This window comes from Podarcis gaigeae (genome assembly GCF_964106915.1).
Source record: "Podarcis gaigeae genome assembly, chromosome: 13".
NCBI classification, from domain to species: domain Eukaryota; kingdom Metazoa; phylum Chordata; class Lepidosauria; order Squamata; family Lacertidae; genus Podarcis; species Podarcis gaigeae.
This window is the reverse complement of record NC_139689.1, coordinates 4,003,080-4,031,062: the sequence shown is the minus strand read 5'-3', so window position 1 is coordinate 4,031,062 and position 27,983 is coordinate 4,003,080. Positions and strand designations below refer to the sequence as shown.

Below are 27,983 nucleotides of genomic sequence, written 5' to 3'. Positions count from 1 at the left end.
AATATTGTGGAAAAGTTCATTTATTTCAGTAATTCAACTTAAAAGGTGAAACTAATATATGAGATAGACTCATGACATGCAAAGCGAGATATGTCAAGCCTTTGTTATAATTGTCATGTTTATGGTGTACGGCTGATGAAAACCCCAAATTAACAATCTCAGAATATTAGAATATTACATGAAATCAGCAAAACAAGGACTGCAAATAGAGCAGTATTGGACCTCTGAGAAGTAGAAGCATGCATATGTACTCAGTACTTGGTTTGGGCCACTTTGCATGTCATGAGTCTATCTCATATATTAGTTTCGCCTTTTAAGTTGAATTACTGAAATAAATGAACTTTTCCACAATATTCTAATTTTCCGAGTTTCACCTGTACTCAGCTTAGTACAAGCAAGTTTCTTAGGGTCTTTCTCTGGGACCAGGCGCAAGGATAGTTCTTGGACAGTATTAAGGGACTTACAAGAAGGCTAGACCACTTTCCAGTTTAAGAGCAATGAGCTGCTTTGTATTTTGCAACATTTATTTTGTAACTTGTTTCAGACTGTTTATATACGAGAATGGTTGTGCAATATCATGTCTCTTTGGCAATTTCGAATACAAAAAATGTGTGTATCGGAAGAAATTCATGCTAAAAAATTCATGCCGACGAATTTTCATGAGGACTGGCACCCAAAACACGAGTCAAACTGAAGCCCACTTTTGTCCAAAACATTCTTGTTTATTATGTACAAAAAAATATCAATTCCCAGCAACACAAAGACAATTAATAATAAAAAATATGCGCACGCACACAACCTTAAGGAGTCTTGGTGCTTTAAATAAGGCCACATTTAAAAATCTAGGAATACCTCCTTTCTTGAAGACCGGCAATATTTTCCCTCCTCCTTTTCCCATGCAATTAAAAGCAAGTATTTAAAATCTATTAAAGCAAGCAAGTATCTCCAAGTATAGAAAAGTTCCCGACACACGATTTAGGGGGAGTTTACTGGGAAGTTTTTAGCGGTGGGATAAAGTGACGGGTTGGAATTAACAGGCCCCAAATTAGAATGCCCATTAATATTGGTAATAGGAAATAGGCAAACAGGTTGTTTTTCCTAAGGGCTCGGGCTTGAACGAGAGTATCGTATTTTTGTAGGCTGGGGTCAAATGTTTTCACCAGAACCCTAGCAAATTTATGGGGTGGTGGTGTATTTTTGTGTGTGTGTATAAAATCAGGGGTATTTGCACACAGAAAGAACCACCAATGATTTTCGCAGCAAAGCAAACCTTCACAGTTGCCTCTAACACCACACAAAGCAATTAGGGTCAAATCCTGCCACCCTCAACACCTTCCACCATGCAGAACAGCCTTCCTAATATTAACCATTTCTACTCACCCCAAAGTGAATGTTCTGTATACTTACACACAGTTACAGATATCACTAGGGATTTTCCAGTAGGGCTCCATTCATTCTCCCCAACCCCCCAAATATAAATGCTTGTACGACAGATAGATGTAAACACCCCAAGGAGAAAAGAGCCGTTGTTTTAAAGCTCAATTTGCTGGTGTTCAACGACCCAATACAGACGCACAGTTAAGTGCTGAATTCACCAGTCTTCCCAGTTCAGGAGCTGCCTTCAAACAAACTTGAGGGAACTTGGTCCTGTGTTTTAGGTCTGTCGCAACAGTATATATGTCCCTGAGTAATCTTTTAAAAATATTATATTAATTTGGGAGTCTGCAGGGGTGGTAGGTGGAGAAGAGAATTCAATTAACAAATTATCTGTGTGTGTCCCTCGTTCCAGTAAGTCGGCGTGGAAGTGTTGTGTTTACACCATCTGACAATAATCACTTACGATTATTCCTATCCATTAGCCAAATAATCACACGGGGAAATCGCAAGCTAACAAATAGCATTATTTAGTAAAAAAAAAGAAAACTAAATCTGGTGTGAAATGAGGAAACATTTAAAAACGCCTCTCTCGGGTGGGGGAAGGAGTTGCTGAGGTCATCCCAAAAAGTTCAGGGTGGTCTTTCGACACCTCTGGTCCAGTGGTATTCTAGGCGTGGAGGGAAGGGTGAAGGAACTGTCAATCAGGAAAGCTAGACGTATTCTTTGGAGCTGGGAGGTTTGGAGATGGGCTTCCCCTGGGGGTACTGGCGCCCCCTGTAGGCGGTCTTCCCAGGGCAGGAGCAGGAGAGGAGCCCGCCCCCTAAGAGCAGCAGGGCAGCGCCCCCCCAGCCGATGAAAATGGCGTATCCGAATTCGTACCTGCAAGGAGGAGAAAGGTGAGTCGTCAAGATGCTCCATCGGTCCAGTTTATGCACACATTTTTCTTTCTTTTTGAACTTATACAAACTGGGATAAAAATGGCCACTTAAAAGGCTTGATGGAAAAGGGAAGATCTTAAATAGGTGTTGAAAAGACAGGTATTGCACCTGCCTGGTATTTAGCAGGTGGAGTTTTCTAAAATGCACATAAAGGTAAAGGGACCCCTGACCATTAGGTCCAGTCGTGGCCGACTCTGGGGTTGCGGCGCTCATCTCACTTTATTGGCCGAGGGAGCTGGCGTACGGCTTCCGGGTCATGTGGCCAGCAGGACTGAGCCACTTCTGACAAACCAGAGCAGCGCATGGAAACGCCGTTTACCTTCCCGCCAGAGGGGTACCTATTGATCTACTTGCACTTTGAGGTGCTTTCGAACTGCTAGGTTGGCAGGAGCAGGGACCGAGCAACGGGAGCTCACCCCGTCACGGGGATTCGAACCGTCAACCTTTTGATCGGCAAGTCCTAGGCTCTGTGGTTTAACCCACAGCACCACCCGCGTCCCTAAAATGCACATACATCTAGCATAAATCACTGGGAAACGCAATCCTAGCTTGATACAAATATACTAAAGCCGTTGTGCAATACAGTGGTCCCTTGGTTCTTAAGCGCCTTGGGACTCAAACAACTTGGAACCCAAACCCGGAAGTAAGTGTTCCGGTTTGCAAACCTTTCTCGGAAGCCAAACGTGCTCCGTTTTGAATGCCACACTCCCGTTTTGAGTGTTACGCTGAGGTCTGTTTTTGCTATTTATTTTGCGTTTTCGTTTTCGCGGCCTTTTCCTTTTGTTTTTGTCTTACTGACTAATAATAATTTTTTTATACCCCGCCCATCTGGTTGGGCTTTCCCAGCCACTCTGGGCGGCTTCCAACAGAATATTAAAATACAGTAATACATCAAACATTAAAAGCTTCCCTAAACAGGGCTGCCTTCAGATGTCAGATAGTTGTTTTTCTCCTTGACATCTGGTGGAAGGGAGTTTCACAGGGCGGGTGCCACCACCAAGAAGGCCCTCTGCCTGGTTCCCTGTAACTTGGCTTCTCGCAGGGAGGGAACCGCCAGAAGGCCCTCAGAGCTGGACCTCAGTGTCCGGGCAGAACGATGGAGGTGGAGACACTCCTTCAATTTGATTTAAATCAAATCCACCCTGTGCTGGACTATTTAGCACGGGGAGAGGGAGGGTGGGCAAGGTTTTGTTGAGGTGAAGAAATCAGAGAAGCCCAGAGTTTGTGGGGTTTGGGGGCCTACCTTCATTCCTCTCCCCCCCCCACCCCCGCTGCCTCAACCGGAAAACTCACTTTGCATTTGTCGGCACCATCGTGTTGTAGAAATCCGTCACAGTCTGGTGGCCGATCCACGAGCAAGCAACAAGTGCACACAGCCCTGGGGAAAAAGAGAGAAGGAAGGTGGGGGGGAGAAAATAATTTATATAACAGCTTCTTTCTCCTCCATGCTGTTCAAGCAACAGCCTGGAAAACTCAACAGTTCCATGCTCAACTTCGACATGCTTAAAAAGGAAGCTGTTCATATTTTGTTAGCTAAGAAGTGGAAAACCCAAGAATTACCAACAATAGAAGAATGGCAGATGGAGATGATGGATTTTTCGGAGCTAGCCGACCTAACCGGAAGAGTCCGCAACCAGAAGGAGGAGGAGGATCAGGAAGAGTGGGTTAAATTTAATGATTACTTAGTTAAATATGTTACGTTAAATTAACTGAAACGGCTTCCTTTCCAGCTCCCTTTTTTTTATTGGTTTTCACAAACATTATAAACAAACAAACACATAAGATAAACAAACATAAATCATAGCTTGTTGAAAATTACACTTATTAACATTAAGTGACTTCCTCGCGCCTCCTTGGTTGAATTTCATTGCATGTCCTTTTAACGGTTTCCCAAATCACAGTTCTTATAAAATTTAACTTAAACATTAACATCCTTAGATCTTCACATTATGAAATTAAACATATTAATTCATCACTTAACATAAATAAAATCCTAAGCCAATTAAGTATCCGACGCCACAATTCTACGACTCCTTTGCTAGTTCAGTTCATAAAGAACATGGGAAGAGACTTGCTAGATCAGGCCAGTTGCCCATAGAGTCCAGCATCCTGTTCTCACAGGGGCCAACCAGATGACTATTATGGGAAACCCACAAGCAGAATTCGAACTCAAGAGCCCTCTCCCCCCCCCCCCGGGGTTTCCAGAAACCAGCATCACTTCCTCTGACAGTGCAGGTAGGGCCCAGCCATCTTGGCTAGTCGCAATCCATAGCCCTCTCCTCCTCCATGAATTTGCCCAGTCCTCTTTTAAACCCATCCAAGTTGGTGGCCTCCTGTGGCAGGGAGTTCCGCCGTTTAACTACCTGCTGCACATACAGCATTCAGGATGTTACAAGCTGCTGCCCGGAAGTTTAAAAAAAAGATATTTATGACTTTATAGACTCTTTGAGCCCTTTATGCTCAAAGATCCTAATTGTTTGCGGAGATAAATGCCACTCAGGTGTGTGCATGTCTTCTTACGTATTTTTAATCTTTGTTGGAAGCCGCTCAGAGTGGCTGAGGAAACCCAGCCAGATGGGCGGGGTACAAATAATAGATGATGATGATGATTATTATTATTATTATTATGCCCCATTCATCTCACATGGCAGAAGCCACTTTAAACAGTCATGGCTTCCCTCAAGAGGGATGTGTAGTTTAAGGGTGCTGAGATCTGCCTCGTACAGCTATGGTTCCCAGAGTCTGGGAACTCTGGGAACTGTTCGATTCAGCTTGGAAGGACACCATGTGGAGTCCTGTGTCCAGTTCTGGGCTCCCCAGTTTAAGAAGGGTGTTGACAAGCTGGAACCTGTGCAGAGGAGGGAAACCAAGATGATTAAGGGTCTGGAAACCAAGCCTTATAAGGAACGGTGGAGGGAGTTGGGCAAGAGATACGATAGCCATCTTCAAACATCTGAAGGCCCGTCACCTGGAAGATGGCGCAAGCTTGTTTCCTGTTGCTCCAGGGGGTTAGGAACGGGTGGCGCCGTGGTCTAAACCACGGAGCCTCTTGGGCTTGCCGATCGGAAGGTCGGCGGTTCAAATCCCTGCGACGGGACAAGTTCTGTCCCAGTTCCTTCCAACCTAGCAGTTCGAAAGCACGCAAGCGCAAGTAGATCAATAGGAAGGTAAACAGCGTTTCCGTGCGCTCTGGTTTCTGTCACGGTGTCCCGTTGTGCCAGAAGTGGTTTAGTCCTGCCGGCCGCATGACTGGGAAAGCTGTCTGCGGACAAACACTGTCTCCCTCGGCCTGAAAGCGAGATGAGTGCCACAACCCCAGAGTCACCTTTGACTGGACGTAAAAGTCCAGGGGTCCCTTTACCTTTTAAACCACCTTGAGATACTTTCTTTAAAATATAAAGTGGTGTAAGAATGAAATTAATAGTAACACAGTCCCTGGAAAAGACCCTGATGCTGGGAAAGATGGAGGGCGCAAGGAGAAGGGGACGACAGAGGACGAGATGGTGGGACAGTGTTCTTGAAGCTACCAGCATGAGTTTGACCAAACTGTGGGAGGCAGTGGAAGACAGGAGGGCCTGGCGTGCTCTGGTCCGTGGGGCCATGAAAAGTTGGACATGATTAAACGACTAAACAACAACAATGGTAAATTTCATTTTATTGGGGGGACGGGACTGCCTAGACATTCCATTGTGGCGCCCCTGGCCCAAGTTCAAGGTGCTGTTGGACGATTAGCTTATATATCTGAGTTTCTAACACTGATTCCTATCGCTGCTTTCTGCCGCACTCCCTTGAGATGGGCACGGTATTCCCTCCCGTATGACAACATCGCTGCTTCTCCACCGCCAAAACAAACAGCCTCTCCTCATTCCACAGATCCAATTTGCAGCCTCCCTTCAATAGATGCTTTCCCTATAAGAGTGGTTGCAGAGCTCCTTTTCACCAGGCTAACTGATGCTTTTTACCTGTAGCTACCTTGGAATGGGGACGCGGGTGGCGCTGTGGGTTAAACCACAGGGCCTAGGATTTGCCGATCAGAAGGTCGGCGGTTCGAATCCCGCGACAGGGTGAGCTCCCGTTGCTCAGTCCCTGCTCCTGCCAACCTAGCAGTTCAAAAGCACAAAGTGCAAGTAGATAAACAGGTACCACTCTGGCGGGAAGGTAAACGCGTTTCCGTGCGCTGCTCTGGTTTGCCAGAAGTGGCTTAGTCATGCTGGCCACATGACCCAGAAGCTGTACGCCGGCTCCCTTGGCCAATAAAGCGAGATGAGCGCCGCAACCCCAGAGTCGGCCACGACTGGACCTAATGGTCAGGGGTCCCTTTACCTTTACCCGGAAACTGCAACTAATCCAGAATGCGGCAGCCAGACTGGGGACTGGGAGCGGCCGCCGAGACCACATAACACCAGTCCTGAAATACCTTCATTGGCTCCCAGTACGTTTCCGAGCACAATTCAAAGTGTTGGTGCTGAGCTCAAAAGACCTAAGTGGCCTCAAAAGCCCAGTAGACCTGAAGGAGCGTCTCCACCCCCATCGTCCAGCCCAGACACTGAGGTCCAGCTCCGAGAGCCTTCTGGTGATTCCCTCCCTTTGAGAAGTGAGGTTACAGGGAACCAGGCAGAAGGCCTTCTCTGTGGTGGCACCCGCCCTGTGGAACGCCCTCCCACCAGATGTCAAAGAGAACAACAACTACCAGACTTTTAGAAGACATCTGAAGGCAGCCCTGTTTAGGGAAGCTTTTAATGTTTGAGGCATTACAGTACTTTAATATTTTTTTGCAAGCCGCCCAGAGTGGCTGGGGAGGCCCAGCCAGATGGGTGGGTTATAAAAAATAAATTATTATTATTATTAAGGCTGGGTTCTTGCCTCCCGAGTCAGAGGCATTGTGATGCTTCTAAAACCCAGTTGCTGTAAACAGCAGGAAGGGAGATGGCTCTTGCGTTCAAATCCTGCCTGTGGGTTTTTCCCCTTTGGCGCTGGCTGAGAATGCCATCCCCCTTTGCACTGATCCAGCAGCTATTGTTCTTCTTAGGCCCATATAGCAGGAAACGGGCCATTCCTAGACCAACTTACCTGCAACCATGAAGATTATGCCTCCTGTCATCGCAATCCGAGCCTTCGTCACCTTGTCCTCGCTCCCGCAATTGGTGCATTTCATGCCCATGGTGGCGACACCCATGCCAATCGCCCCCAGTACCAGGGAGACTACCATCAGTGCCCGGGTGGCTTGGCGAGACGCTGCAAAGATAAAAGGAGGAGATTCAGAAAATGCGAATGCAATGCTTCTCTGCAATAAGGCTACAATTCACTGTTTCCCCAAAGTCTGGCAAAGGATTTCAAGTTCATTTTTTTATCTGTCCAGGGTCCGTTCGCTTGCTTTTTAAAGGTACCAATTTAAATTTACAGCAAACACTTTCAATTTTTTTTTCTCCTTTAAGCATCGGCGCACAAATATTTCGCGGTTTTAAAAAAAGAAAAACAGCTGGGTTGTATTGCAAACGTTTGCCGTTTTCAAAATAGAGACATTTAGGGATGCTTGACTCACTGGGCACCGTCGATTTCTGGAGTGAAAACTTAGCTGGAGATAGTAGGTTAAAAACCACAAATTTATTCTGATTATTAATACCGGCAGTCTTCACTGGCAGACATAAATAATTAGACGTGTTAACGTGAATAGACATTAAGGATATTGCAGCTGTTTTATAAGGAATTGTTATTACAATAGGAATGTAATTGGATTAAATAAGGGTTTGGGAGCAGAATTAAACTAAATTATCAAACCTTCAATTCTAGCACAAAAGTGGGCATTTGACTGATTGATACTGGAATTGATATTATAACTTGGTATTGATACAATGAGGCGTATATTGGATGATTGTTACTGAAAACTAATAAAAATTAATTTTTTAAAAAAAAAAACACCCACAAATTTAAAAGGTGTGGCTCTTTTTTTTCAGGGCTGAAATGGCACCAGTAGCGAGGGTGAGTGGAATCGAGGTGCGCCAATACATCACCGCAAACATCAAATGTCTTTTTATGAGGACGGAAGCGAAACCTTGAAGCATGGAGATTGCCTCACCCCAAATATTCCCACTTGACTGCTTTAATCTGCGGAACTGGAACTGTCACAGGCGCATCATCCACACTTGAAGGAAATCCATCTTTAAGTATGGCAGCACCTGCCCTCGAACTCGGGTCCCGCTTTCGGGCTTCCCACAGGCATCGATTCTGGTTGGCCGCTGTGGGAACCGGAACACCGGCTAGATGGGCCTTTGGCAGACTTCTTCAAATGTTCTTAAACAGGGGTCAGTAAACTTTTTTAGGTCCACCATCCCTCAGACCTTGTGGGGAGCAAGATTATATTGGGGGGGGGGGTGAGAACGAATTCCTATGCCCCACAAATAACCAAGAGATGCATTTTAAATAAAAGCACACATTCTACTCATGTAAAAACATGCTGATTCCCAGACCGTCCGCAGGCCAGATTTAGAAGGCGATTGGGCCGGATCCGGCCCCTGGGCCGTAGTTTGCCCACCCAGGTTCTTAAGCCCCACTGATCCTCTGTCAGAGAGGATAAATTGCAGCCCTGCCCTTTTCCTGCTACCGTTTGAATGTTTGAAACCGGAGAGTTTACTCATGGCCCGTCCCTTCCCCAGGTAAATACCAGGCGTGCAAGTTTCAAGAAGTTAAACAAAGCAACGAAAGGTCTTTGCAGCAATTTAAAAGCATGACTCCGGTCTGTGAGTCAGCGTGGGGCACTTTCTGGCTTCCTGTACCAGAGCCAGAAAGTTGTCTGTATACCTCCCAGGGTCAGCAAGGTCTAATCTTGCCCCTTTCTGAAATTTATTCCTTGGTGCGTGCTTTTCTTTTTGCAAAGAGTAAAATAAAATTGCATAACTGTGACAATATATGTTGGAAATGTAAAGAAAAGGAAGGAACCTTTTATCATATGTGGTGGACCTGTCCCATGGTGAAAGACCTCTGGGAAAAGATTTATATGAATTGAAAAAAAATGTTGAAATATACATTTATAAAGAAACCAGAGGCCTTTTTTCTTGGAATAACAGGTTTGGAATTGCCCAAGAAAGATGTTAAATTATTTTTGTATGCCACAACTGCTGCACGTCTTCTGTTAGCTAAAAAGTGGAAAACCCAAGAATTACCAGCGATAGAAGAATGGCAGATGAAGATGATGGATTTTTCGGAGCTAGCCGACCTGACCGGAAGAGTCCGCGACCAGAAGGAGGAGGCGTATCAGGAAGAGTGGATTAAATTTAATGATTATTTAGCTAAATTTGTTAAGTCAAATTAACTGAAAACAGCTTGCAGATACTTAACTGGCTTAGGATTTTATTTATGTTCAGTGATGAATTAATATGTTTAATTCCATAAGGTGAAGATCTAAGGATGTTAATGTTTAAGTTAAATTTTATAAGAATTGGGATTTCGAAAACCATTAAAAGGACATGCAATGAAATTCAACCAAGGAGGAGCGAGGAAGTCACTTAACAATGTTAGTAAGTGTAATTTTCAATAAGGCTATGATTTATGTTTGTCTTATGTGTTTGTTTGTTTGTTTGTTTGTTTGTTTGTTTGTTTATAATATTGTGAAAACTAATAAAAAATGTTGACCAAAAAAAAGAATAAAATAAAATTGTGATGAAGGGGTTTTTCTCAGGACGGCGGAGGCCGTGCCCCGTTGGTGAAGCGGCAGCGGCACTCGCCCATCTCCTGTTAGAAAACACTTGGGGGCAGTGGTGTAACATGGGCTGCTGGTGCCCGGGGCAAGGCAGAATGCGGGAAACAGACATTCGACCCAGGAGATTGCAGCCGCAGAGATAAGAAAAGAAGAGTCATTCCACTGTCTGGAGAGAAGTTACTTCCTAGAGAAGCCATTTTCGACAGAGCCCAGCGACAGAAGCAAGCAAATGTATCGAGGCGGCACTGGGTGTCAAAATTTTGCGCCACTAAGAATTTGCCACCCTGGTGCCCCCCCATGCTATGCCGCTGATCAGGGGGCAGGAGACAAAAAATGGGGGTCAATTGGGTGAGAAACACCCCTATTTTTCATCGGATGAATGTTGGAAGCTGTTAATGGAGAAATCTGAGGGCTCCCTTGGACAAAAAAAAAGGACACCAGCCAGGAATACCAGAGCAAAACAGCAGCCAGTAGGCTTGGTCTTTATTGAAGACTGTCGCGACAGGACTCCCACCTGCCACCAGGTGGAACAAGATGGAAGCCCCAAACAGAAGAAGACGCCAACTTTTATTAGCTACTAGTCCCCCATGCTACACCCCTAAGACTACATCATAACTACATCATTGACACATCACAAAGAGGAGGGGTTCAGGGAGGAGTTGTGGTGGTAACCTGAGTGTCTTGTCACCTGTCCGGTTCCTCCTTTCCCCCTCCCCATAATTACATTCCTGAGGACAAAGAGGAGTTCACTGTTTCCTGCCCCCAGAGGGAAGGGCTGGTCACTGTCCTTTGTTTCAGTCTGTCCTGAATCCACTTCTGTATGCAGGTCCTTTGTGAGTGTGATGATCTTCTGTCTAGGACCATCAAGGTTGGCATGCTTGGGGAATTATGGCGGCCTTTGATAGTCCTTCCTTCATGGTGTAAAATAAAAGTGGAATGGTACAGATCCCATGTACGGTTGATTTTCTATGAATTTATAACAGAAGCGTCGCATATGTCGTGTGTGAGTGTGTGTGTCGTGTTCGCACAAACTGAATGTCTGGTGGGGGGAGGGTTTTCCTGCAACAAAGCTATGCAGAAACAACCCGGCCCTTCCTGCTTTCAGCCTTCAATTTTGCCCCAAATCCCAATGAATGACTTTTGTTGTTGTTATTATTGTATAGTCTTTTAGTCGTGTCCGCCTCTTTGTGACCCCCTGGACCAGAGCACGCCAGGCCCTCCTGTCTTCCACTGCCTCCCGCAGTTTGGTCAAACTCATGTTTGTGGTTTCGAGAACACTGTCCCACCATCTCGTCCTCTGTCACCCCCTTCTCCTTGTGCCCTCCATCTTTCCCAACATCAGGGTCTTTTCCAGGGACTCTTCTCTTCTCATGAGGAGGCCAAAGTCTTGGAGCCTCAGCTTCAGTATCTGTCCTTCCAGGGAGCACTCAGGACTGATTTCCTTCAGAATGGATAGGTTTGATCTTCTTGCAGTCCATGGGATTCTCAAGAGTCTCCTCCAGCACCAGAATTCAAAAGCATCCATTCTTCGGCCATCAGCCTTCTTGATGGTCCAGCTCTCACTTCCATACATCACTACTGGGAAAACCACAGCTTTAACTATAGGGACCTTTGTTGGCAAGGTGATGTCTCTGCTTTTTAAGATGCTGTCATTGCTTTTCTCCCAAGATGAATGACTTTACTGTTTGCTAAACCCATTGACTGGCGCCTGTCTGGGGGCGTGGATGATTCTGAGGTTGGCAGTGCAGGGTTCCTAGGGGTCATGAACCCTCTACCGGGGTTAAATTGTACAGTACTGGAGGGAGTGGGGCAGACTGGCCCGGACCACCCTTCCACAAACCTGGTGCCCCCCAGCTGCTTCGGATTGCAACTCCTAGCAGCCGCTGGGGGGCACCAGGATCTAAAGAGAGGCCCCGATTTTAGTTGGCTTTTTGCCAAGGAACAACCTGGTAGGTTAAAAAGGGATTCAAAGTCTAAGCCATTTGCTAGCAGGACCTAGAAAGCCACACCTTGCTTAACGCTTCACGGATTCAGCAAAGGAGCTGTCATAAAAGTAGGAGTCGCCGCCGGACTCCTGGGTTCATGGAGAAAGCCGAGAGGAGCAATCAAGGGCCTCCACCTTGCCTGCCTGCCACCGCACAACGCTCAGCCACCCAGCCCCAAAAGTCCTGCCCCGTTTTGTGACTCAGCAGGGCGCTGGCATCTAAAGTGAAGGGGAGAGTCTCAACAGATTCCTCTCCCCGGCCCGCCAAAAATTTATATAAATCAGGTGATTTGAGGCAGATCGCACAATCACTGCAAGGTCACTACCGGCAGTGCTAAAGGTGCCATTTTGCACTTGTCTTTTAGTGTGGTGTGGCAGTAAACTTTGGAACTCCCTGCCAATTGATTTCAGAAAGGCGCCCGTGCAGTTCGCTTTTCGGCCCCTGCTAAAAACAGGCATATTCAGATGTTGAGAAAGTTGCTGCGAGTTTTAATCTGTTTTTAGCCTGTTGTTGTTTTATAAGCCTTCAATTAGTGCTCTTCATTCTTCTTACTGGTATTTTAAATCTTTTTCCCCCCATTGTTTTGTTACAATTGGTGCATAAATCTTGTGAAATGAGATGGAAATAAATCTTGTGGAAAGCTAAGCATTCTGTCTCGTCTCACTGCTAATTAGAAGCAATTTTACAAAAAGGACGCCCCTTTTTCTAAAAAAATAAACGCTACCTGAAAAGCATGGTTGTACATCTTTCCATGCAGAAGTAAATCACAGGCATTAATACAATTGAATCCCTTCTAATATTTGAATCTGTTTGTGCTTGACTAGATTAGCAAGGCGTCCCCATCCAGCTCTTTTGGACTACAACTCCCATCAGCCCTAGCTGTCTGGGGCTGATGGGAGTTGTAGTCCAAAAGAGCTGAAGCCTGCCAGGTTGTGGCAGGTGAGGGGATGCCACTGCCATGAATTTGGAGACATTTGCATCTGCTTAAATTCTCTACAGGGACGCGGGTGGCGCTGTGGGTTAAACCCCAGAGCCTAGGGCTTGCCGATCAGAAGGTCGGCGGTTCGAATCCCCGCGACGGGGTGAGCTCCCGTTGCTCGGTCCCTGCTCCTGCCAACCTAGCAGTTCAAAAGCACATCAAAGTGCAAGTAGATAAATAGGTACCACTCTGGCGGGAAGGTAAACGGCATTTCCGTGCGCTGCTCTGGTTCGCCAGAAGCGGCTTAGTCATGCTGGCCACATGACCCGGAAGCTGTACGCTGGCTCCCTCGGCCAATAAAGCAAGATGAGCGCCACAACCCCAGAGTTGGCCACGACTGGACCTAATGGTCAGGGGTCCCTTTACCTTTAAATTCTCTACAGAAATTATATTTACCAACAATGAGCTGTCTGGGACTTGAATCCTCAAGCTTTGCAGATAATAACAGCAGAGGAGTACTTTTAACAATATTTATATACAGCTTGATTATTATTATTTTTAAAAACCACAACAACCTCCTCTAAGCGGTTTACAAAAATTATAAATGCAAACATGGAAATTCTCGACGAGAAACAGGTTGTTGAAAAGCATTCCAAAGGTGGTTTAAACAAACACTAGCTGAAAAGAAAAAGAAAGAAATCTAACAGATGCAACTTCGGCAGGTTGGGACTGGCTTGACTCAAGCAAAGCATATTTCAAGGAAGCACTAAAAAGAGGAGAGTGAAGGTTGCTCGTCTGATGGCAACCTGATGGCATCAATAGGAGTACAGCATCTAGATCAAGGGAAGTAATGGTGCCACTGTATTCTGCTCTGGTCAGACCTCACCTGGAGTACTGTGTCCAGTTCTGGGCACCACAGTTCAAGAAGGACACTTACAAACTGGAACGTGTCCAGAGGAGGGCAACCCAAATGGTCAAAGGCCTGGAAACGATGCCTTATGAGGAACGGCTAAGGGAGCTGGGCATGTTTAGCCTGGAGAAGAGGAGGTTAAGGGGTGATATGATAGCCATGTTCAAATATATAAAAGGATGTCACAGAGAGGAGGGAGAAAGGTTGTTTTCTGCTGCTCCAGAGAAGCGGACACGGAGCAATGGATCCAAACTACAAGAAAGAAGATTCCACCTAAACATTAGGAAGAACTTCCTGACAGTAAGAGCTGTTTGACAGTGGAATTGGCTGCCCAGGAGTGTGGTGGAGTCTCCTTCTTTGGAGGTCTTTAAGCAGAGGCTTGACAACCAGATGTCAGGAGTGCTCTGATGGGGTTTCCTGCTTGGCAGGGGGTTGGACTCCATGGCCCTTGGGGTCTCTTCCAACTCTAGGATTCTATTAACCTCTACATGAAACTGCTGAGTGGAGTCCTCCAGAGTTTTGGAGTATGTTGCCAGAAATATTCTGCAGACACACAGCTCTGCTTCTCCTTTACATCTGCAGGTGTGGGAGAGTGGGATGTGCAGGACTGATGTCTTGCCTCAGTAATGGACTGGAGGAGAGCCAATAAACAAGCTCAATCCAGACTGAGGTACTATTAGGGGGCCGTTTAGCTGTTTCTGAGCAGTAGACACCAGTGGAGAAACTGGTGCTACATTATAAATACCTTCCAACTCCAGCAAAATCCTGTGCTGAGAATTTTACCTAGTGGTACAGCTTATTACTGGGCCGCAGGTGGCGCTGTGGGTTAAACCCCAGAGCCTAGGACTTGCTGATCAGAAGGCCGGCGGTTCGAATCCCCGTGATGGGGTGAGCGCCCGTTGCTCGGTCCCTGCTCCTGCCAACCTAGCAGTTCGAAAGCATGCCAGCGCAAGTAGATAAATAGGTACCGCTCCGGCAGGAAGGTAAACGGCGTTTCCGTGCACTGCTCTGGTTCGCCAGAAGCGGCTTAGTCATGCTGGCCACGTGACCTGGAAGCTGTACGCCGGCTCCCTCGACCAATAAAGCGAGATGAGCGCCACAACCCCAGTCGGCCATGACTGGACCTAATGGTCAGAGGTCCCTTTACCTTTACAGCTTTTTACGTTCCTGTATGTCTTTGTATCAGAAAAGCACCGGGCCAATTCGGTTGGCAATAAATTTTGCTGCAAACATTCCTGAGATCATGGTTTTTCCAACAAGTGGCTCTTGTCCAGGTTTGTTAATTGTCTTACTTTAAATGTTGTGAGGATCCTATGCCCTTTTAAAAGGTGGGGTTTTTTTGGGGGGGGTTATTAGGTTGTTGTTTTTATTTTGATTATGTATTTTGTGGTTTTATAATTTGATTTTATTCTGTGAACCGCCCAGAGACCTCCGGGTATAGAGTGGTATATAAATTCAATAAATACCGTATTTTTTGCTCTATATGACTCACTTTTTCCCTCCTAAAAAGTAAGGGGAAATGTGTGTGCATCTTACGGAGTGAATGCAGGCTGCGCAGCTATCCCAGAAGCCAGAACAGCAAGAGGGATCGTTGCTTTCACTGCGCAGCGATCCCTCTTGCTGTTCTGGCTTCTGAGATTCAGAATATTTTTTTCTTGTTTTCCTCCTCCAAAAACTAGGTGCGTCTTGTGGTCTGGTGTGTCTTATAGAGCAAAAAATACGGTAATAATAATAATAACTTCTGTTGTCTATGCTCTGGTCACCTTTAGGTTAGATTACTGTAATGGGCTACACATAGGGCTGCCTCTGAAGACAGTCTGGGAACTTCAGCTGCTGCAGGATTCAGAACATTCCAAACTAAAGATGTGGTTTACCTTATTCAATGTCCATGTAATTTATTGCACATAGGTTCCACCACAGGAGGAGCCGGGGTTCGCACTGGGGAACATCGTTCCCGCATACGAAATTCCATTATGGAGGCCTTTGGTCAAACATTTCATTTCCCATAAACATTTGGACACAAGATTTATCATTTACAGTATTACGGGTAAATCAAAAGAAATTCGGGATGAGGCAAGATTTTGAACGGTGGGTACGTCAACAAGAAAGTCGTTTCCTTTTTCTGTTCAAATCAATTCATCCGGGGGGGCGGGGCTAAATTCTGAAGTTGACTTTGTTTCATTTAAAAATTGATGCATGCACCATTTGTTGTACACTGGACGCTTGGGTTGCGAACGTGATCCGTGCGGGAGGCACGCTCGCAACCTGCAGCGCCGCATCTGTGCACGCACGGGTTGCAATTCGGTGCTTCTGTGCATGCGCAAAGCGCACAACCTGAAGTGTATGTAACCCGAGGTATTCCTGTATGTTTAAATCACTTAATACTATTCCTCCATATACAGTGGTACCTCGGGTTACATACGCTTCAGGTTACAGACTCCGCTAATGCAGAAATAGTGCTTCAGGTTAAGAACTTTGCTTCAGGATGAGAACAGAAATCGTGCTCCGGCGGAGCGGCAGCATCAGGAGGCCCCATTAGCTAAAGTGGTGCTTCAGGTTAAGAACAGTTTCAGGTTAAGTACGGACCTTCGGAACGAATTAAGTACTTAACCTGAGGTACCACTGTATTTGTTTTTCATGGGTCTACTTTGTGTTTGTGTTTGTATATGCCATCCTGTTCCTTTAAATACAGTGGTACCTCGCAAGACGAATGCCTCGAAAGACGAAAAACTCGCAAAACGAAAGAGTTTTTTGTTTTTTGAGTTGCTTCGCAAGACGGATTTCCCTATGGGCTTGCTTCGCAAGACGGAAACGTCTTGCACGTTTGTTTCCTTTGTCTTGCAAGTTTGTTTCCTTTTTCTTGAAACCGTGCATTCACTTCGAGGAGCAACTCATAGCACGCGGTGTGGTAGCCTTTTTTGAGGTTTTTGAAGACTTTGGTGATTTTTGAAGCTTTTCCAAAATCCGTGCTTCGCAAGACGAAAAAAATCGCAAAACGAAAAAACTCGCAGAACGAATTACCGTATTTTTCGCCCCATAGGACGCACCGGCCCATAGGACGCACCAAGTTTTTTGGGGGGGAAATAAAGGGGGAAAAATTTATTCCCCCCCCCCCGGTGCTTGTGGGGCCGGCAGCGGGGAGAAGCGCTCTTCTCCCCACAGCCTGCCTGCAGACCAGGTCCGGGGACAGTGGGAGGACGCGCTGCGCCTCCCTGCTGTCCCCAGAGCTTGCGGGGCTGGCGGCGGGGAGAAGCATGCGTCTCCCGCCATCAGCCTCCAAACCACATTGGGAGACAGCGGGATGGCGGCGTTCCGCCTCCCCGCTGTCCCCCGACCTTGTGGGACTGGCGCTGCGGCTCTCCTGAAGCTTGGAGAGCGAGAGGGGCCGGTGCGCACCGACCCCTCTCGCTCTCCAGGCTTCAGTGAAAGCCTGCATTCGCCCCATAGGACGCACACGCATTTCCCCTTCATTTTTGGAGGGGAAAAAGTGCATCCTACAGGGCGAAAAATACGGTAATTTCATCTTGCGAGGTACCACTGTATATCATTGCTGGAAACACCCTGTGACTTACTTTATATGTCCTGTGCAATTGTGTTGCAACTATCAGCAGCTACACAATCTAGTGTTAAAAAATATCAAGTATGTGCCTTTTTATGTATATTTTGTATATTCTGCTTTATTACACAATGTGTGTGCAAGTAGCTCAGTTTGGTTATCATTCATCGGTTGTCTGCCTTGTATCTTATTTCCAGCTGATGAAGACTATTACGAAACAGTAGTATCATTCCAGAGACACCGTCCTTTTGAAGCTTTTGAGACGTCTTCTGTTGTAAGTTTTGAAAGACTATTGTGAGACTGTCCTTAGACATCTGTTTTGAACACACGGTCTTCGCTACCACTGTTATTTTGTACATATGAACTTTGATTGGCTTATTCCTACAATTTGAATGATACCATTATTCTATTATATATTCTCTACTAACTATTACCTACGTGTTGTGTTTGTATTGTTGTGATTGGTGCAGGATTCAGAGCAAGGTGGTTTGAGGCTATAACGCCAATCCTGGCCTGACCGCACTGGCTGCCGATTAGTTTCTGGGCCCAACGCAAAGTGCTGGTTTTGATGTATAAAGCCTTAAACAGCTCAGGACCACCTGTCCCGAATCAACCCAGATTTCCCTCTGAAGCCCTCCCTCATGCACGCACCCCCTCCATTATAATAATTATATATATATATACACACACACACACACACACACACACACACACACACACACCACCCATCTGGCTGGGTTCCCCAGCCGCTCTGGGTGGCTCCCAACAGTATATTAAAAACATCAAACATTCAAAACCTCCATAAACAGGGCTGCTTTCAGATGTCTTTTAGAAAAGTCAGCTAGTTGTTCATTTCCTTGACATCCAAAGGGAGGGCGTTCCACAGGGCGGGCGCCACCACCGAGAAGGCCCTCTGCCTGGTTCCCTGCAACCTCACTTCTCGCAGGGAGGGAACCGCCAGAAAGGCCCTTGGAGCTGGACCTCAGTGTCCGGGCTGGACAATAGGGGTGGAGACGCTCCTTCATGGGAGATCTGCAGCAGCGGTTCTCAACCTGTGGGTCCCCAGATGTTGTTGGACTACAACTCCCATCATCCCTGAGCTCTGGCCTTGCTAGCTAGGGATGATGGGGGTTGTAGTCCAACAACATCTGGGGACCGACATGTTGAGAAAGTCTGATAGAGGCAACACAAGAATCGGCCTTTTCACTGGTGGCTCCCTGCTTAAGGAACTCCTTCCCTTTTTAAGCTTTCTGCTTAAAATATTCTAAGTCGTTCTAAGTTGCCGCAACAAAAAACGAAAACGGCCAATCGATTTAATTTAGAAACAGGCAGGGAGTTCCAAAGTTTAGGTGCTGCTGCACGAAAAAGACCCGATTCCTTCTGACGGAGAGACGAGTCTTACGTTGCACCCGTAGCAGTGCCGTTTGTTTTTGAACTGCAGTACCTTTCCGGTCCTTCTCTAGGGGAAATGGAGGCAGTGGAAGAGAGAGAGAAATAGAATAGGAAGACTTGGAGAAACTGAGTGTTTTGGAAAGGGACTTGCACTTTCACGGCAAAGTTGATACAGGGATTGATCGGAATCCGGCTCGGCTTTGCCGCACCCTTTCCCTTTCTTCTCTCTTGCCTCCCTCCCTGCCGGACTGGGGGGTGGGGAGGGAGGTGACATCACCCCTCCCTCAGGACAGGTGCGCACGCAGACCTGCCCAGGCGCCACGGACAACGACACACACCAGCCAACCAGCAGGCGAAACAAAGGGTTTCATTGAAACCAGCGCAGGTGGACAGAGTTCAGGGAAAGGGGTGGCGTAGGCAGAGACATCACCTTGCCAACAAAGGTCCGCATAGTTAAAGCTATAGTTTTCCCAGTACAGTGCTACCTTGGGTTACATATGCTTCAGGTTACAGACTCTGCTAACCCAGAAATAGTGCTTCAGGTTAAGAGCTTTGCTTCAGGATAACACAAATCGTGCTCTGGCGGCGCAGCAGCAGCAGGAAGCCCCATAGGCTAAAGTGGTGCTTCAGGTTAAGAACAGTTTCAGGTTAAGTACGGACCTCAGGAACGAATTAAGTCTTTAACCCGAGGTACCACTATAGTGATGTATGAAGGTGAGAGCTGGACCATCAAGAAGGCTGATAGCCGAAGAATGGATGCTTTTGAATTCTGGTGCTGGAGGAGACTCTTGAGAGTCCCATGGACTGCAAGAAGATCACACCTCTCCATTCTGAAGGAAATCAGCCCTGAGTGCTCACTGGAAGGACAGATCCTGAAGCTGAGGCTCCAAGACTTTGGCCCCTCATGAGAAGAGAAGACTCCCTGGAAAAGACCCTGATGTTGGGAAAGATGGAGGGCGCAAGGAGAAGGGGATGACGGAGGACGAGATGGTGGGACAGTGTTCTCGAAGCTAACAGCATGAGTTTGACCAAACTGGGGGAGGCAGTGGAAGACAGGAGTGCCTGGCGTGCTCTGGTCCAGGGGGTCACGAAGAGGCGGACACGACTAAACGACTCAACAACAACAAGGCAGGAGCTAGTGGCTAAAGGTGGCCTTCTACGGGGAGGGGGGAAAGTTAGGCCTGCAGCCAGGAACCCTGGCTGTTGTTGCTTCATTGGGGGGCCCCTTCTGTCTCCCCAAGAAAGCCAAGCAAAGTTTCTTGCTCTCGGCCCCCTTCCTCTGAATCCCAGCTGCTGGGAACCACAGGAGGGGAGAACGCTTTTGAGGTCAGATCCTGTTTCTGGGTTGCCCAATGGGGGGCATGCTTGACCACTGGGAGAACAGGATGGGCCCCCTTCGGCCTGATCCAGCTATAGGGCACCCCTAAAGTAGATCCCGCCCTGCAGCTAGGAACCTCTAATCCCATTTCCTCAACTTTTTTCTGCCTGGCTGCATGCCCAAGCTGCGTTAGACCCCATAATACTCTTCCCCTTTCCCCGCCGATCCACTGGGAAAATCTTCCTGGATTTAGTTCTCAAGGCTTTCTTTCTGGAAAATCTGGGGGTTCCAAGTCCTCTACCTTACGCTAAGGGATCTGTGAAATGGGCACAAAAACCAGCCGCCTCCCCCGGGGTGGAGACGCAGCCAGTTACCAAAACAGATTTCCATATTCCTGCTGCTGCTGCCGCCACCACTTCTTCCCGTGACCCCTGCGGTTGTGTGAGCAAAGCAAGTTTGTTTTCTCAAACAATGAAGGGCGATAAGATTATCAGGCACCCTTGGCGCTGAGGTCTGGTTTTATAAACAGAGGCCGGCCCGACTCAGGTATACAGAGACAGAAGCCAAAGCAGATCGCCCTGGTTGTGGAACCCACTGGACCCCAATTCCCAGAGAGGATGTCATAAGCCACACCCAAAACCTGGCGCCCTCCAGGAGCTTGGGGCTACAACTCCCAAACACCACCTTTTTCAGGGGCAGGGAGGCACAGATGTGAACTGTTGTCCAAAACCTCCCAGGTCAAAAGGGGCTTCAAATCTAGAATCCTGGTTTCTAAAGCCTTCCTCTAAACTAACCAGGTCAGCTTCCTTCTTATACATAAGAAGTCGTCCAGTCTGGAAGGTGGCAACACAAGAACGGGGCCTTTTCTGTGGTGGCCCCTCCCCATTTATGGGATGCTCTCCCCAGAGAGGCTGGCCTAGTGCATCCTTTAAACACCAGGTGAAAATTCTCCCCTTTGATCAGGCCTTGGGCTGATTGGTATCCGATGTCCTTTTTAAATGTGTTGGGGGGGTTATTGGGTTGTCTTCGTTCTGGTTTCTATTACATATTTCGTGTTTTCTTTATATTGTAATGTTACCTTGTGAACCGCCTTGAGCTCTACGAGCACAAGGTGGCATAAAAATTTAATAAATAATAATAAAAAATAAGAAGAGCTGGGCTGGATTTTGGGCCCATGATGGGAAACCATCGGGCGCAAGAGCCCTCTCCTCATTGGCTACTGGGAGCTGGAATCCTGAAATATCTAGAGGGTCACAGATCCCTCAGCCTTGCCCTAAAAGATCCCGGGTACCTCCGACACCTGCTTCCTCATCATAATGGAAGGTATGTTAGGCCTGGCGTCGCTGGTCCTACCTGCAAAGACCCAAAACCACTGGCTTTCCTACTGCGGCGCATGTAATCGGCGTTCAAAATTAGCCAGGCGCTAGGCACATTTTAGGGATGCGGGTGGCATTGTGGGTTAAACCACAGAGCCTAGGACTTGCCGATCAGAAGGTCGGCGGTTCGAATCCCTGCGACGGGGTGAGCTCCCGTTGCTCAGTCCCTGCTCCTGCCAACCTAGCAGTTCGAAAGCACACCAGTGCAAGTAAGTAAATAGGTACCGCTCCGGCGGGAAGGGAAACGGCGTTTCCGTGCACTGCTCTGGTTCGCCAGAAGCGGCTTAGTCCTGCTGGCCACATGACCCGGAAGCTGTACGCCGGCTCCCTTGGCCAGTAAAGCGAGATGAGCGCTGCAACCCCAGAGTCGGCCACGACTGGACCTAATGGTCAGGGGTCCCTTTACCTTTTTAGGCACATTTTGCACCTGGCTATCGGCCACTTGTGACCAAGTGAAGATGCCCCAGTTGCCATCCTGACATTTCCACCATCTGTGAATCCTTAGATCTGAACTGTTTCTACACACTAGCAATACCTGCACAATCAGAACAGATTTCAGGAACCAAAAAGCCATATTGATTAAATACGACTTTTGAGCCTTCCGACCCCAAAATGGCAAATGGACGTTCTGTTTTGGTGTCTGCCACCCTGGTTTAAGGAGCCATTTGGGGCACACCTCAGTTTCTAACACTTCATATAATGAGATGTTTCAGGTGCCCAGCTTCAGATATCTGCCAAGCTACCCGCTGGCTCCTTCGAAAGCGAAGGAGGCCCCACCCTGGTCCTCTCAGTCGACTGGTAGAACATGAGAACCTCGGGGACGTGGGTTCAAGCCCCACGTCGGGCGAAAGATTCCTGCACGTCACTGGGGTGGACTGGATGACCCTGCTGGTCCCTTCTGAGTCTACAAGTCTGTAATTCCATGGCAATCTTCGAACAAGAAACAATGGTTTCACAGACGAGAACCAGGTGCCAGTAACCATTAATTCTGAAGGCGAGTGCTCCTAAAAGCAGTGGCACCCCCAGCTGTTCTGGACCACGAATCCCATGAGCCTCAGCTAGCATGTAATAATAATAATAATAATAATAATAATAATAATAATAATAATAATAATAATAATAATAATAATTTATTATTTATACTCCGCCCATATGGCTCAGTCTCCCCAGCCACTCTGGGCGGCTCCCAAGCAAGTGTTAAAAACAGCCTTAAATATTAAAAACTTCCCTAAACAGGGCTGCCTTCAGATGTCTTTTAAAGATAGGATAGCTGCTTATTTCCTTGACATCTGGTGGGAGGGAGTTCCACAGGGCAGGTGCCACTACCGAGAAGGCCCTCTGCCTGGTTCCCTTGGCCTCTCGCAGGGAGGGAACCGCCAGAAGGCCCTCAGAGCTGGACCTCAGTGTCTGTGCAGAACAAATGGGGTGGAGATGCTCCTTCAGGTCCACTGGGCCTTTGAGGCCGTTTAGGGCTTTCAAGGTCAGCATCAACACTTTGAATTGTGCTCGGAAACGTACTGGGAGCCAATGCAGGTCTTTCAGGACTGGTGTTATGTGGTCCCGGCGGCCGCTCCCAGTCACCAGTCCGGCTGCCGCATTCTGGGGTCTGATGGGAGTTGTGGTCCCCAGGGCAAACCGGTATGAAAGAGGCTCCCCCCAAGAACAGACGGGAACGAGATGCACATTTGGGGTGGGGTGCGATGTGTGGGGAGGGCGAGCTCCAGCAGGCAGGAGGGAAACAGGGCCAGAGTGGAATCTCAACTCCGAGATGGAAGCCATTTTGAGCCAGGAAACACACAGCCCTGAATCACTATTGATTTCCAGGGACAGAATCATTTCCCAACCAGATCCCTCCCTTAGGAGGATGACGACGACAATGACCATGAAAGCCAGCAGGCGGGAGCCATTCTTCCTCCCAAATCTCTCTTTAAAAGGGGGGGGGAACCCACCCTGTAACCATACGCTATAGCTTTAGAGTATATTCTTTCCCTCAAAGAATTCGGGGAACTGTAGTTTGCCCCTGACAAGGTTATAATTCTCAGCAGCCCCTGAAACCACAGAGCCCAGAATTGTTTGAGGGACAGAAAGGAGATTCAAATGCGCTTTAAAGGTATCGTGGTTCAATTCTGCCCCTCGTTTTTAGAATATTTCATTGCCGCCTTCAACACTTCCTCCTTCTAAACTCCCTGCTCTGCTTCTCTGCTACAGACACACTTTATGCCAGATTCAGAATCTCTGCGTATATTATATAATAAAATCGTAGAGATGGAAAAGACCCCGACAGTCATCTAGAGTCCAATCTGCAATGCCGGAATCTCAGCTAAAGCATCCATGACAGATGGCCATTCAACCTCATGAATTTAATATATATTATTTATTCCATGTCCTCAGAAATCTGGACTTAAAAACCCTTGCTCTGTCTTCTGTAGGGTGTTCGGCACCGAAGGAAATCTTCTCCCACCCAGCCTGTTTTAAACTGTAAGCGCCTCGAGGGCAGAGACCTCTCTGGTTTTGCCTATCAAACTCCGAAAGGCAGCCATGGATACGGACCATAAAATAAATTCCCCCTTTCCTGCTCCACCTCTCTCTTTTTATTTTTTACAAACAAGGTCAAAGAGACCTGGGAGGGCCTCGAAGCGGCAGGTGGTGACAAGAGAACTGGCCTTTTGTCATTCTTCACCCGAAAGGTGTGGCTTGAGAGAGGGGGAAAAAACCCCAGAAAAGTGACCCAACCAGTCTAGGTGGTTTCAGGAAGAGAATTTCGGCAGAAAAGGAGGAAATAAGCGAAGGGGAGAGTTGTGAAGTGGGTGGGTGGGTTTTTTAAAAGAAGAAGTGAAAGCCACGGGTTTGCAAAAAGAGGACACACAGAAGAAGGAGAAAGGGAATAAAAATATTTAGTGTTGGTGTTTCTAACACACAATTTTTTAAAAAAAAAAACAACAACAAGATGTGGTGATCTCCACCCTCTTTCTGTTTGGAGAAGGAGGGGTGGTGCGATCATTGTGGCCCAGTTGTCTAAACAGAGATTTAACAACTTCTTCCCCCTCGATAGCTTCCTTTTTCCCTGCCCGCCCATAATTCAGTTTGCACTGCATTTAATCCTGGTTTAAGACAATTCATAGTCCCACGGGGCTTAACAGGGCTGTAAAATCAGGTAAGGCTGAAAATCCATCCCTTCCACTATACAGCTGGGAAAGACACACCAGTTACTAATTTAAGGATTCCAAGGTATAAACCGGAGGATTTGGCTGGAAGCGGGGATAACGAAAATGTGTCTCGCGTAAATACAATGTTATAAATACAAAATTGGCCTTCTGGGTGTTCCTTGCTTTTCTAATCTTTACTAAACGTTGCAAAAAAAAAAAAAAGGAAAAATAAAGTTTTGGGGTCTTAAAGGACCACTATTTATTGGCCATATAAAAGGCTTGATTTGAATCCAGGGCTTGGGCCCAAGAACCATTTTGAATGTGAAAGGAGAAATCAGTTCCTGCTTGTCAAACACAACTAATCGACAGGATTAGAGAAAGGGCTTTTCAGAAGATGAGCAAATACATTTCCTTTTGTCTCCTAAAAGCCTGTAAAACCCAGTCCACCTCGCCACCCAAATATCCGGATTGAAGGGAGGAATTTAAAGGAGGGTGCTTTTCTCGCTGGCTGGCTGGCTGGCTGGCTCCCTCCTTGGGGGTTGGGGGCTGTTTCTTTTGCCCACCCCTCAAATCTCCCTTTCTCAACAACAACTAAACAGAAAAACAAGCAGAAAGGTCTGGACTGGAGAAAATTGAGGCTGCGGTCCGAAGGAACAGAGAGCATTTGCAAAGGAAAATGTGGGCAGGGAACCCAAAGCGACAAAGGAGATGCTTGGGGGGTTTGTGGCTGGGAGGGGGCCACAACCCACACTCCAAATATCTAAAGAAAGGGAGCGAGGGAAGTTTCCAGACAAGGCCAAAATTATTTCTGTGTGTTCCTCGCAGGGAGCGTTCCTGGCCTGGGTTGGGGCTCCCTGTTCCCTGTAGTGTGGGATGGGCAAGACGACAGTTTGAGTTAATCAGTAGCCAAGGGGGCGAAAGGGCAACGAAGAATCGAGCAGGTAAAGGGCTTTTTTTTTCTTTTTGCAGGAAGAAAATGGACGCCTGCTGCTCCCGATCTCTTCCCCTCCAAGCACCGAATTCAACTTCCCAAACTGCAAACCGCCCTGAGAGCTTGCGACGATGGGCAGGATATAAAAATAAAACACCTTCAAGGTTTGAGGAGTGGCCACAAAATGTAATTTTGTGGAGAGCTTAGTCTGTTGGCCCAAAGACTTTCTTCCTCAACCTGGGTCACCCCAACTTGACCCCCCTGCCCCACCCTCCTTCCTGCCCTTCAAACCCCACTGCAAACTGCCCCTCCTTTTCTGCCAAAGGCCAAACACGCCCCACACCTGACCCACAACGGCGCCCTTCCCGCTCATCTCACAACCTTGCGCTTTCCTTGTGGTTAAGAAAGCCCCACATTCCCTAAAAACGTATCTCTTCCCATCAACTGCTCCTTGCCCTCCCCCAAAGAAACCCCCATCTCCCCACAGCTGGAATTTACAAACTCCTCTTTTCATGGTGTGACCCACATCTCCAAAAAAACCACTCCTTTCCTGACACACACCCCAAGAAAAAACACCACCTGGCTCTCTCTCCTCCCCATCTCGGTCCCCAATTTCCTTTTGCTAACCCTCCTACTCGTAAGCAAGCCGTTTTTCATCACGGTTTTCCATTTGAACGCCGCAAGACCCTCCCCGGGACCTCAGGACGGGTAATACAGAAATAACGAGACCAGCGTTGCGCAAGGATCAGAGCGCCGGATCTGGGTTCGAATTCCGATCACTAGGCATGAAGTGGGGGCGATGACCTGGTGGAGGGGGGGGTAAACGATGACCGGGGGGGCACCGCCCTCTCTCAGCCTCACCTCCTTCACAGGGTGGCTGTGGCGAGGATGAAATGGGGAGCAGAACCGTGCGCCCCGCTTGGCGCGCCTTGGATAGAAAAGCGCATCAGGACAAAAGGGGGAATATGATCTCCTCCTTTACTATGGAAGAAATAGATTTATTTCCCCCCGTTCTGAACAAGGTCCTGCTCTGAAGTGGAGGGCAGGACCCTCCAGCTTCCCCCTTTCCAAAAACCCCACCCCGCTCCCCCCAAAAACGCAATGTGGCTACTCACAGTCGAGGCTGAGGATGGAGTCGTAGTTCTTGCACTGCATCTGCCCCGTGCTCTGATAAACACACTCCATCCAGAGGCCCCTATAGAAGGCTTGCGCGGTGATGATATTCGCCCCGGAGAAGGAGGACATTTGCCACTGGGGCATACAGGTGGCCGCCAGCGCGGCGATCCAGCCCAGCAAAGACAACGCGAAGCCCAGCAGCTGCAAGCCCGAGTTGGCCATGGCGCAGGTGGGAGAGAGATGGAGACGCGCGAGTAGAAGCCCGAGGAATCCGGCGGGAGCGAGCGGCGAAAAGCGTACCTGCGCGCCAGGTGAGCGCACCTGTATTTATGCCCTAGCCGCCACCTCCTCCCCCCTCCCCCTTCTCCGGGTGGGGGAGGGGCGCGTGACATCAAGGGAGGGGGAGGGGTGTCCACAGAAACCGACACCCAAGGCCACCCTCGCCCATTTCCTGGAGAGAGCGACACACACACAGAGAGGGACTTTTTCCTTCCTGAAAAAAAATAGTTTTTGTTGTCTTGTGCAACAAAACAAGACAAGCAAACAAAAGTACACGTCGAGTCACCACTTTCAATTCATAAGTCATTTTCAAGGTTGGTTTGCATCCAGTCTCTTTCTCTCTCTCACCTGCCTGAGTTGGGGCGCAGGCAGGAATCCATCAGGTAAAGTCACCACGTCGTCGCTGCCACCAATGCAGCTTCTCCCCCCCACCCACCTCCTCAAATAGACATTCAGATGTGCACCCCGAGGAAGATCAGAGAGCAACATTCAAAGTGCTCACTATTTTGACTTTCTGAGTTGCAGCGCAGGTAGAAATCCGGCAGGTGAAGCAGCAGCCTTGCCGGCAGCGGAATCACTCGCAGATGCAGTTCTCGTCCATGGGATTTTATTTATTCTTAAATGCTTACAGAGGTTTGTCAGTAAGAAAGGTCCGTCTTAGGGCCGCAGTGAGAACTTCTTTGGCCTGGAAAAACAGAAGACACAACCTCTCGCTGTGTGGTAGAAAAAAGACAGTGTGGTGTAGTGGTTAGTGGGTCAGGCTTGGACCTGGGAGACTCCATGGAAGCTCCATGCAGACCCCTCCTCAGAACTGTTTTTCCGCAATGCCAATTTTCCAAGGTGACAGGAAGTTGATGGAAAATAATCATTTTCAGGGGGTTTGCGGACCCCCAGAAGCCCATCCCTTAGACCAGGGGTCAGCAACCTTTTTCAGCCATGGGCCGATCCACCAGACCTTGTGGGGGGCCGGACTATATTTTTGGTGGGGGAATGAACGAATTCCTATGCCCCACAAATAACCCAGAGATGCATTTTAAATAAAAG

General features: G+C 47.8%; 1 protein-coding gene across 1 annotated transcript; it reads right to left on the bottom strand.

The window, feature by feature from the left end:
• Positions 1 to 701: 701 nt before the first annotated feature.
• Positions 702 to 27,126, bottom strand: CLDN7 (claudin 7). Its single transcript, XM_083707177.1, has 4 exons — positions 26,660 to 27,126; positions 7,386 to 7,550; positions 3,609 to 3,693; positions 702 to 2,256 (listed from the first exon to the last, which is right to left on the bottom strand). The coding sequence occupies exons 1-4, from the start codon at positions 26,880 to 26,882 to the stop codon at positions 2,088 to 2,090; spliced, it is 642 nt and encodes a 213-aa protein (XP_083563303.1). The 5' UTR covers positions 26,883 to 27,126; the 3' UTR covers positions 702 to 2,087.
• Positions 27,127 to 27,983: the final 857 nt, after the last annotated feature.

Bases quoted from the DNA above. Each gene is read 5' to 3' on its own strand.
- CLDN7 (XM_083707177.1), bottom strand. From the start codon at position 26,882: ATGGCCAACTCGGGCTTGCAGCTGCTGGGCTTCGCGTTGTCTTTGCTG. The intron at 7,551-26,659 runs GTGAGTAGCCAC...TTATCTTTGCAG, and splicing joins CTCCATCCTCAGCCTCGACT to CGTCTCGCCAAGCCACCCGG. The intron at 2,257-3,608 runs GTGAGTTTTCCG...TCCTCCTTGCAG, and splicing joins ATGGTGCCGACAAATGCAAA to GTACGAATTCGGATACGCCA.